Here is a 12,254-nt window from a genome sequence, read left to right on the forward strand (position 1 = left end):
CTCATGGTTGAATGTTTTTTCACATATCTTGCAGAGAAGAATAGTACAATCTGTCAAAAATGTGCTTTCACCAAATTCATGCACGTAACCATGTAACTTATCACTTAATAGCACACTAAATTTCGGCATGATGACAACTACATGATCCTTTCCATCCACAGTGCAGAACTAAAGATAGAGGACTTGATTATGGAATCCATGCAAAGGCCCTTGGGCATTAGTGCTGTTTCTTGTCAATAACCTCCTGACATGGATGCTGGACGTGATGACGTAATTGTGCAGGTGTTCTGCAACAGGTTTTCAGCAGTCAATCATTCACAAGGGCATGTTAATGGAAAGGCAATATCTTAACTCAGCATGAAAAACTATTTTTTTTAAAACACACTTTTCTCCTTCAGCAATGTTGAAACATACGTGAGTTCAATATTACTTAAATAAGGCGAAAATTATTCACATAATAAACGGAAGAAAAATAAATGCCAACAACGTATTTTGGGAGAAAAATAATTTATTTACACATTTTTTTTAAAAAAAATGTTCAAATTTCATTGAAAAAGGCAAAAAAAGGCATTATAATTAAAAATAGGCAGTGGGGTCCCAAATAGGCAAAATAGGCAAAATGAAAAGGCTTCTAAAACATTTGAAACAACATAAAAAACGTATATCAGGAAAAATTTTATCAATATATGCAGTAGATAAAAAGAGGCATTTTGCCAAACTTCCGGGCTCTACTTATGACCGACATGGATCATTGCCATGTTGGATATCTTGTAGCTGCGGATTGGTTTCAATGTTGCCAGGAATTATTCCGAACCATCGATGACTGTCACTGCCAAACAGTTTTGGAAAGGACATTGAGAAGAGAACTACACTACACAAGATGGACATATGGAGCCAAGTACGCTGGAAGGAACGCCTTTTATGGCAATTTTTTTTTGTCCGGACTTTTGTCAAAGTCAGAGAAACATTAAAAACTAATGTAGAAAGATATGGCTGTTACCTGTATATCCACTTCAGTGCTGTAGAAATCATTTGACGTGGCTGAGGCACTACGAGGCTTTTTCACTGGGATGTTCTTCTCCTTGCCAATTTGCTCTAGAGCTAACCTGAAATGACCATGAAATGACTTGTCTATTATTTATTGATTTGATTTAGTTTATTTTACGTTGGTTCTCTGCAGTTTTGGCTAATCATAACAATGAGGATGGATGGATGAGACAATACAACACCCACAGAGATCTGCAGGTCTAGGCGCCAGTGTCTTACTAAAGTTTATATCAGGGTGAGAACTCATTTTATCTCACTGTTTTAGTTTTTTGCATTGATGTGATATATATGTGCGTGCGTGTGTGCGAGGTATTAACATATTATTTAAATACATTACGTAATCTATTCATCTGCCTCTTAACAAACCAACAGCAAAAATTATATAAATTGTCTCTGAAATGTGAGCGCTCGTTTTCCTCCAAACCAAACTGTTATAGCAGCAATTGGCAAACTGCGAGCGAAGTGAGCAAGAAAATTTTTCGATCCAAATTTTTGAAAGTTGAAAACAGTATTGATTTAATAGAGCACAAAACATTTCATGGGACACCATGGTATTCTCTTTTACAATTTTTCTCAATCAGATTGTTTGGCTCCCAGGACCAACTCCCTAGCTACGGGTCGGAAGACTGCAAGAAAAGCAGGTACCGCGAGCGAAGCGAGAAAGAAAATTTTACGAAATGTATTTTTATTTGGAAGAAACAATGCAAGATGGACATGAAAACTAATTCCGTCTTCAGTATCCTCTTGTCCTGCTACTAGTAGATTCTGCTAGTCTTGCTTTCTTTTACTTCACTGTATGTCCCCCCCCTTATAAATGATTTCCGTCCAAGGTTGGAAAAAAGCAAAAAGGCAATGTCCCCCTGTCTCCTTGTGGTTGTGCCATTTCCTTTTAGAGTATAATATTGTTTTATTGTATAGTAGATGCATTTCGATAAAACTTTCATAAAAGGTCATTACAATGCTCAAGTACATTATCTACTTCAGGAAGATGTTACCTTATTACGATGTGTTCTAAAATCGTGAAAGGGCAGGGCAACTGCTTATCTGCCTGGATCAACAATGACCACTGATCATTTGATACTAAGAAATTGTTAAATCATGAGTCGCCAAAATTGTCACAAAATTGACATGATATTTTGCTGCCTACCTGGTAGGTGGATTTATTCAGTGACTGTGAGATTGTTATTTAGTTCTATAGGTTATATATAGAGTAAAATGTGTACAATCATTATCCTCTACAAATGGTGTTTCCAATTTCCGGAATAGGTGTGAAAAATGAATTTTTGAAAGTTGGAGGACGTTCAACATCTCAAGAACCGTCAAGTTTATTTTCCGGTTTGTACTGATTGATTGATTAGTTTACTTTACATTGCTTTTCTGTCACTTTTGGCTAATTGCGAAGATGGGGGATGAGTGATGATATGATGAAATTGATGAAGGGATACCCAACCCAAGCTGGGATTTTAACCCAGGACGTCTGGCATCATAGCGCAATGTGCTAACCACTCCGCCACGGGGAGCAGCTTTTCTGATTGTAGTTTCTCCATCAAGTATTTGCAATGAACATAATTGTCAGCGATGTTTTCTCAATCCTTTCATCGTTACATCGTTATTGAAAACATCCGAGAGGCAAAAATACGACATTAAGGAATTAAAAGACTACAGAAACAACCTAACTCTTAAATGTTAAGAATTAGAAAGATCATAAGTGAACCTCCCCGCCTCGGTTAGCGGTAATAATGATGCTTTGTAATCGAGGGGTAACGAGTTCGATCCACGTTTAGCCACATTTAATTAAGTGGCTCGAATTCCACTATAGGCTGTAGGTTTTGTCCCGATTAGACATTGTGCAACTAAATATTGCAATTCAGTGCAAAAATCAGCAACCTTGGGCAGTTTTATTCCTTGAAAGCCTAGGTCTACATGTTAATAAATTATTATTTATGACGTTGGAAAATAATTTATGCTGAGTGGCCAATTACTATTCCATGGAGAAGAATCAGATGTGAAACACACATAAAACTATTGGTAGTTATTTTCACTACTAATCACATCTGCCCAGTGCGAGAGCTGCAACTGTATCCATTGATTTATGTCAATGATATTGATAGTCAATACTTTTGTCTCATAGTGTAGGTGAATTTGCACTGAAAATATGTTTGTTCTCTCAGTGTTACCTTCGCAATAGAATTGGTAACATCCTCCAACTTATAAAAAATATTTCTTCACACTCGTTCCAAAAATAGTGACATGATTTACATAGGATAATAATTGTTAACATTTAGCTTCGTAGGAATCGTATTATCATCATCGTTTGACCCTCCAACAATCAAACAGCAATCCCACAGCCACTGAACACATCCACCTACCAGATAGGCAGAAGAGTATCTGCAAATTTTTTTGGCAAGTTTGGAGACTTGTGATTTAACAATCACTTAGTACGTATTAAATAATCAATTTCCGTTGTTGATCCATGCAGATCTGCAGCTGCTACCTCCAACCACGATTTTACGTACAACACGTTGTAATAATATTGCTATTTACTTAAAAAAGCAGGAAATGTACTTGAACATTGCAATGGCCTTGCCCTAAGGGAATTTTTATAATGGAAAATATTACGTAAGATTGCTTCTAGTTCTTTTATTTTCGATCGAAAGGAGTCTAATGTACTATAAAAATCTGGCAGCTATAGGGAGCTTACATCTGTTGTGGGGTTTCATCCCCGCCTAACCTCTTTGTAGCACCATCCCTGACACTATGTATTTTGTCCAATGAGTACAAGCTAGCAAAATTGTGAATTTCAGCAAGTTTGTAGATAATTCTGCAGCTGCTCATAAAAACAGACGTATTTCATTAGTTTCTTGCTGTGGTTCATTTTCCATTTTCAGCAAAAAGTATTCACACTCTTTGCATATGCTGCGTAAATGAGGGGGTGAGGGAGAAGTTGCTTAAGAGTCTCACTTAGAAATTTAGTGCAGAGGAATCTTAAAACCATTCTTAAACATTATGCTTTTATAGAAATAAAAGTAAATACTATTTTCAAACCGACGAAAGTTCCAACTACGTAGGGGAAGGGTAGTGTATTACTTCCTATGTAATTGGACTCTCCCACTAGCAAATTTCTTATTAACACCTCCACATATTTTATTCTTTAGTTGTATTATCTGTATGTGTCTGCAGAATAAATTGTCCATATATTGCACATGAATAAATTATGTGTAGTTGTTTTGAATTTGCAGTACTAATCCACGTTTATACGTAAATTAGTCTTTGAAAGACAGAGATGGAAAATAAAGTGCCAGCAGAAAACAATGGTGCCACTGAAGTTGAAATTCATCTAATAAAGTGATTTTACGACCGTGTTTTGTGCCCATCAATGTAATAAAAACAGTTAGATGGAATGAGGGTTTTATTTCGTCAGCTAAACTTTTATCAAGGCCCTTGCTCCCCATAATCGGAGGATCTGAGCATGCCTAAAATTCGTTATACAGAAATAGTGTTACATTACATAGTGGTATTTGTCGTATATCCAGAAAGTTGAATGATTGATTGATTTGCTTCATTTTACTTCGCTTTTTGTGCCACTTTTGGCCAATTTGCGAAGATGGGGATGAGTGATGAATTGATGATATGATGAATGGGCACTCACAGACATCCGCGCCCAAGCCGGAATTCAATAGGAGCTCCAGCAGTACAGAGGGGAAAACGGCTAGCGCGACCAGCTTAGAAAAGTCGAAGTTAAAATTTACATACATTGCTCTGTACGTCGAAAAGCTACAGACATTCTAAAGAAAATTCTGTAAGATCAGTTTCATTTCTTTGCTGTAGAAGAACAACTAAAGCTTTCTTGTGCTTTAAAATGTTGATTTAAGTTATTACATACAATTGGCGAGCAAGTGAATTTTACGAAATTGAGATAAGGAAAACTACGTAATAAGTAATGTATTTAAAAAAAGGCTTCGCGACATAACAAATTTCATATTTGATCTTTAACTCAGTAAAATTTAAATGCCACACACTTGACTGTTCGAGCACAGAATGTCCATGCAAGAACCTATTTTTTAGGTATCGTCACCAGCGGTGATACGGACTCTTAACAAGCTTCTTAGGTATTCCAAATTCTACTAATATATTATATAATTTATTTCTTTTGACTGAACCACATGCTTTAAACAACATGTCAAAATAAATTAAGGGTAACAGTATCCTATCCGCCGAACGGATTTCTTCATTTTTACAGAAGAAACTACTTACCGAAATGAGTTTCTGTAGCATTTTGAAGGTTCGTGGAGGTGTTTTCTTTCATCGTTGAATCTGTTTGACCGGGAATTCATGTATTTTTGAACGCTCAGTTGCCATTGCTTCCATTTGCTTTCTCTAAATGAACCGGATGTTGCACACGTTTAATGACATAATCTCCTGTCACTGTTTCCAACCATGCCATTGTTTTACAAGAAAATAACGTCCCTTTTTTATTTTTATTTTTTAACTATGTATGCCTAACCTAACCAAACCTAACCTTACTGTGAATGGTTTGGGGGGCTATGCAGGAATGATGTTTGGGGCTATTCGTGAATGGTGTGTGGGGTATTTTCCTGTTATAACCCAAAATTTTAACTATGTTTGCCTAACCTAACCTTACAGTGAATGGTTTTTGGGGCTATGCGTGAATGGTGTGTGGGGCATTTTTAGGTTAGTAAGATTGGAAACACACCATATCCACTACGCAAGTCAAGCTGCGTGGCCATATTGTGTATTACTGAAGCGGGAAAAGGAAGAACAATAATAACTTTTAATCTCATAAATTGAAGTTATTTTCGTGAAAAAGCAAAATTATACATAAAACAATGTTTCGCAATGGACATTAGGTAAGTACGAATGTAAAAAGTGACGAAATAAACGAGTGAGACGTGTTCGGCAGATAGGATATCGGTAAAAATTAAGTGATACTTTTAATAAAACAAAAGCACTTACACAGAATTATTAAAATGTTCCTGCTCTTCCATGTCTTCTTGTAGATTAGAATATTCTGTTGATGGCTGCATATCTGCGTTACTTGTTTCCTGCAATGTATAACAATATTCACATACCATTTATTAATACATGGATAAAACGAAGGAAGCCACCAAGGGGTAAATAACAAGTAAAAAATTAGAGGAAACGCTCACCAGATAATAGAAAAAATCAAATGTTTGCAGCTGCGGGCCACATCATCTACATCAAAAATAATTGCAGTCTTAAAGGTACATGCAAAGAAAGATAGGCCCTGTTCCATTTGTTTTTGCAAATTCATTATGCAACGAATGCAATTTTTAAATGGTTTTATTTTGATTTACGTCTGTTAGCACATACTACGGAGTTTTAGCGATTACTTGAGATGGTAAATGTTTACTATCCTTCGGACACCTATAACTTCTGAGTTTAGTCAATTTTTGACATTTGTTCTTACCTATCTGCTTCGCGGATCATTTTTTAACGTGTATTCACGGTTTTTTTTTAAAAAAAAAGTGTTTTTGTAACTGAAGAACGTACGTTTCCGTAAATGGTTTGTCAATGGTTTGTGGGGCTATGCGAGAATGGTGTGTGGGGCTACGCATATTTTTTCGAAACCAATTTTTAACTATTGTAACCTATTGTGACCCTATCTAACCTAACCTTACCGGAAATGGTTTGTGGGGCTATGTATGAATGGTTCGTGGGGCTATGTATGAATGGTTCGTGGGGCTATGCATCAATGGTTGAATTTCCGCTATGAAACATTTCCACATCACACAAAACACCTTCCAGATGTTAGACAATACTACAGGAACTTATTACGGTAAGTAGTTTCTTCTGTAGAAATGAAGAAATCTATCCGAAGGATAGTAAACTAGTACCCTTGAGATTTTGTTCAATATATGCTTTCATGGTTAGGTTAGGCAGGTCAGGTTTGGTTCTCTTAGCATTAAAATAAAGTCCCTAAATGCATTCTAGTAAGGTTCTGATTTACTTCTACATTCATTCCCACTAAGTCTACGATACTTACTGTTGCCTGGAATACCTTGTCCATGGGAAGCACGTATGCTTGTGTAAGGTAATTTTTTATGTTGTTTTTTTTCAACATTAATAACTTTCTTTTTGAATCCAAACAGTTTTCAGGTACTTTAAGGAAGGTTCAAATTTCATGTGACAATGATTTCCAAAATTACTACGATAATTAGTCTTTCAGCTTGGAGAATTTGAAAAAAATCATAAAACAATTGGAACCCTTACCGCTAATTCAAGATACACTATGGAAAGGGGCAGATTTTTGCATATTTGAAGGTTTTGTTCTTTTCATAAATTCTTATGATTCTAATGAACTCTGATTGTTACCCTTAAACTGATGTAAACTAGGAATTAGGTGCAATCCCACAAGACTGAAGATAGACAGTGTCAGCAGCCAATGACGTATTAAATTCAATATAATAGCACAACATTTGGCTCAAGTTCCTTTTGCTTTATTGTAATTTCGTCATGCTACAAATGCAATTTTAACATGGTTCGATTTCGATTTACTTCTGTTGACACATACTGCTGGGTTTTAGCGATTACTTAAGATCTTGTTCAATATATTCTTTCGTAGTTAAGTTAAGCAAGCCAGATTCTCTTAGCATTAAAACACAGTCCCTAAATGCATTCTACTAGAGTTCCGATTTACTTCTACATTATTTCCCACTACTTTACGATACTTACAGTCGCTTGACAACGAAAATACATTGTCCATGGGAAGCAAGCATGCTTGCATAAGGTAATTTTTAAGTTATTTTTTCAACATAAATAACTTTTCTTCAAAATCCAAACAGTGCTTATTACTTTGGTAACAGTTCGTTATATCGGAGACACATTAAAATCGGATATTGTGTGTTTCGTAATTACCAATTGTGTATTGCGGAACATAGTTCAAGGTGGCATTATGCTTTTTACACGAAACAAACACAATTTTTCACATACAGTGTTTTTTTTTTTTTTAATTCCTTTCTTCGCTTCTGCAACACACAATATGGCGGGCACATTGTGGTAACAGTATGGTATAGGAAAAACACATTTCACTCGTTCATTTAGTCATTTTTTACATTCGTACTTACCTATTATGCATTGCGAAACATTGTTTAAGGTGGGATTTCGCTTTTTTCACGGAAATAGCTTCAATTTTCCACATATCGAGTAATTATTGTTCGTTCCTTTCACACACAATATGGTGGAGAAATCTTGACTAGCGTTGTCGATGATTGAGTGGGTTTGCAGTGTTGCAACCTTCTTCATCAAAAAATACCTACTTTCGTGTTCCTCATTTTGTATTTTTTTTTTGGTTCAAAAACCCCACAAACCATGTACGGATAGCCCCATGAACCATGCACGTGTAGCCCCACACACCATTCACAGATAGCCCCACAAACCATTCCAATAGCCCCACGAACCATGCATGGATAGCCCCACAAACCAATCATAAATACACAAACCATTCATAAATAGCCCCATGAACCATGCACGTGTAGCCCCACACACCATTCGCGGATAGCCCCACGAACCATTCATAAATACACAAACCATTCATAAATAGCCCCAGTAACCATGCATGCAAGGTTAGGTTAGGTTCTGTGAGGTTAGGCAAACATAGTTAAAATTGTCATGTTCTGGCAAAACAATGGCGAGTTTGGAAACACTGACTGGGGGTTACGTCATTGAACGCACGGAACATTTGGTTCACGCAGTCGAACGTAATGGAGGCAAGAGCTTTTGTGCATCGGAGAGACATTAATGTCGAAAAAAACATGATTTACCGGCCGAATAAGTTGAACGAAGGGAGAAAACACGTAAAGGGAAACTGATTTCTTCAAATTCACAGGAGAAAGTACTTACGGAAATCATTTTCTGTAGCGTGGAAGTTCGTGAATGTAGTTTTGATCCATTTTAATGCAAAAACATGCAGTTTTTTGCGAAAATCTCTGTCCTACACGCTGTTTCTGCTGCCTCCATTTGCTTTCTGCACGAGAGTACAATGTTCTGTGTGTTAAGATGACGCAACCCCATAGTCAGTGTTTCAGCCTCGCCATGTTTTCACTAGAACATGACTTGTCGAGTATTTTTAATTTTTTTTAACTATGCTTGCCTAACCTAACTTAACCTAACCTAACCTTACGGAAAATGGTTTTTGGGGTTAACGAGAATGGTTTTTGGGGCTAACGTGAATGGTTTGCAATGTATTAGCATAATTTCAAATCCGGGCACGAAAGTAGGTATTTTCCGGTGAACGAGGTTGCAACACTGCATAAATCGACAAAACACTCGCACAACGTGGCCTGAACCAGTACGCTATCGCCCGTCATAATGTGTTACTGAATCAAAATAAGTAACAGTAAGTACTCGTAAATGTTAGAAATAGACATTATCATAGTTAGAAATGCATTATTTCACCTTAGGAAATGTTCCACATTCCAAAATAGTACGTTAGCAATGTAAAAAAGTGCGAAATATATGATCTATAGTGTTTCCCTTATACTATAATAGTACCAAAAACACTTCCACGAGCTTTCAAAAGTCTACAGAAATTCAGATCCGTAAGTAGTTTCTCCTGTAAATTTGAAGAAATGTGTTTGGCAGTGTCTGTTGACACGTTCTTTTTCTGCTGGAACCTCAAAAGAGACATGCGCGTGGCAACACACTCGGTCTTTGTTTTATCGTGATTTCATAATGCTATGTATGCAATTACATCTGTAACACATACTGTGAAGTTGTAGCGATTACTTTCACAAAAATGTTTTAAGATTAGGTCCCTTAGCATTCTTCTAATAATAAAACTAAATGCTCTCGTAGTTAGGTTAGGTTCTGTTAGCATTAAAATAATATCGCTAAATGCTTTCTAAAGAAAAAGGTTCTAAATTACCTGTACATTCATTCCCACTAATCATAAACTTGCATTTTTTTGTCTTCGTCTGTTCTTAAGATTTGTAACATCCTTTTAGCAGACGAATTACGTGGCAGGAGCAAATTTGACGCTATTCTTACTGCTGACACGTGCGTGGCAGCAGACTCGGCCAATGTGTTTTCCCTATACCATACTGTTACCCACATTTTGACTCATATTGTGGGTATGCAGTGTTTCAAACCTTCTTCGCAGAAAAATCCCTACTATCATGTTCGTCACGTGTGAAAATTTTACATTATGCATGGGTAGCTGACGGATAGCCCCACGAACCACTTCTGATAAGGTTAGGTTAGGCAAGCATAGTGAAAAAAGGGGGTTGGAAACACTGACAGGAACTTAAGTCATCAAACGTACGCAGCATGCAGTTCACGTAGCGAAAGCAATGGCAATTGTGCGTCGGTGAGATATCTCTCTTGAAATACATGATTTCCCGGTCAAATATATTCCACGGTGAAAGAAACCAATGAAGGGTAAATGAAGAAATGTGTCTCCGATATAACGAACTGGGTACTACTTTACTATACCTGAGACACCTGGGAATCATTTCTTTCGCACTATATTACATTGCTAACGTACTATTCTGCATTCCGGAACACTTTATTTGGGTGAAATAATTGAATTTGTTAGGAAAGTAATGTATATTTCTTACATTTACGAGTAGTTACTGTTCTTGTTTATTTCCACACACAACATGGCGATAGCTTACCGTTGATCGTTCCTTGAGCCAGAAAAACCATTGACGTTAGCCCAAAAATTCACGATAGCCCCACAAACCATCACAGGGACGAGGTATGCCTACTAGGTTAGGTTAGGCCTGTTAGGTTTGGTTCCATTAGCATTCCTTTCGTTCAATTTATCATATACGGAAAATACAAGAGTGTATTGTGCTCTCATGCAGGAAGCAAATGGCAGCAGCAGCAATAGCGCGTCGGAAATAGATTTTCGTACAAAACCACATGCATTCGCATTAAAATGAATCAAAATTACATTCCCGAACATCAACAACGCTACAGAAAATGATTTGCGTAAGTACTTTCTCCTGTAAATTTGAAGAAATCTGTCTCAGGTATAGTAAAGTGTTACCACGAACATTAACCATTACTTTAAGGAAGGTTCAAATTTCGTGTGAATGATTGCCAAAATTCTACGATAATTAGTCTTCCTGCTAGGAGAATTTGAAAAAAATCATAAAACAATCGGAACCGTTACCCAACATTTCTTGTCTCGTATCTAATCAGAGATGATATTGAATAATATTCACCTTGCAAATTAGTTATCGTTCCCATTACGAAAGAAAAAAACTTCCGACCGCCAAATATACTTCTGCATTAATACGTATACGTAGTTTGGCGCAGGGTCTTCCTTATCGGACAAGACTTGAGCAACATTGCGTTCTGACGTCACGGGAGAAGGCTTTTAATTTTAGGCTAAATGCCTAATGTTAGGTTATGCTAACTATGCTTAGTTCTCTTAGCATAAATAAAATTTAATAGAACCAAACCTAATTACGTAAGCATTTCTCATCTGATATCATAACGATAGGTGCTCAAGAGTAGTGCGATAATGAAGACCCTCTGGTTAAAGACCTAAAGCCTAAAGGATCTAACAAACAGTCCTAAAGATAGCGATCAAAAATATCATATATGCATATTTTCGTATTGCTAAGTTATATGAGTGTTACAATAACGGTCACGTAGGTAACTAACTTATTAACGTAGGTAACAAAAATGATCTCTTTATTTTTTCAATCAGTCGTTTTTGGAATTTGCTTAAAGTCATGGGCAGTTTGTTAGCTAGATTATTTAAAGTTTATGTTGATGGAATATGTCTGTGCTCGAGTGAAAAATTTCCCGTCCCTCATGTAGATGATGTTTCTAATTCAATGGAATATTTTTAGCTTTACACGAAAATTGGACTTAATGAAATTAATAACGGAATGCCATCCTTTAATTCGTTGCTTACAGGAAACTAACGGTAGACAGTATGAAACATACAAAATTGTATGTTCATTATAATTGTTTAGGCCCACCCCATTGGCGTCCGGAAGGGGGACAAAGGGGGGCGTGGCCCCTCCTGGAAAATCAATCAAAAATTTTGTCTCTCACATATAATTGCATTGTAGCCACAATAATGTGTGTTAATTATTGCATGAACACCATAAATTCAAAATTAAGCAATGTTTTTTTTAGGGAACAACACTATTTTTGGGGAAAATGTGCCTTGTTTGCCCCCCTGGAAAAAAAAATACCTTCCTTGCCCT

General features: G+C 36.6%; 1 protein-coding gene across 1 annotated transcript in view; it reads right to left on the bottom strand.

Moving 5' to 3' along the window:
• The window catches only part of LOC145991187 (uncharacterized), a 32,221-nt gene extending 20,877 nt beyond the window's left edge, over nucleotides 1-11,344 (bottom strand). The window contains exons 1-3 of the mRNA XM_083127062.1: nucleotides 11,256-11,344; nucleotides 6,022-6,110; nucleotides 1,001-1,106 (exon numbers count right to left, since the gene is read on the bottom strand). Of these exons, the coding sequence (XP_082983188.1) occupies nucleotides 1,001-1,106; nucleotides 6,022-6,092 (177 nt within the window). The 5' untranslated portion in view covers nucleotides 6,093-6,110; nucleotides 11,256-11,344. The remainder of the gene's footprint in view (nucleotides 1-1,000; nucleotides 1,107-6,021; nucleotides 6,111-11,255) is intronic.
• Nucleotides 11,345-12,254: the final 910 nt, after the last annotated feature.

This window comes from Lepisma saccharinum, chromosome 8 (genome assembly GCF_977018435.1).
Source record: "Lepisma saccharinum chromosome 8, izLepSacc3.1, whole genome shotgun sequence".
Classification (NCBI taxonomy): domain Eukaryota; kingdom Metazoa; phylum Arthropoda; class Insecta; order Zygentoma; family Lepismatidae; genus Lepisma; species Lepisma saccharinum.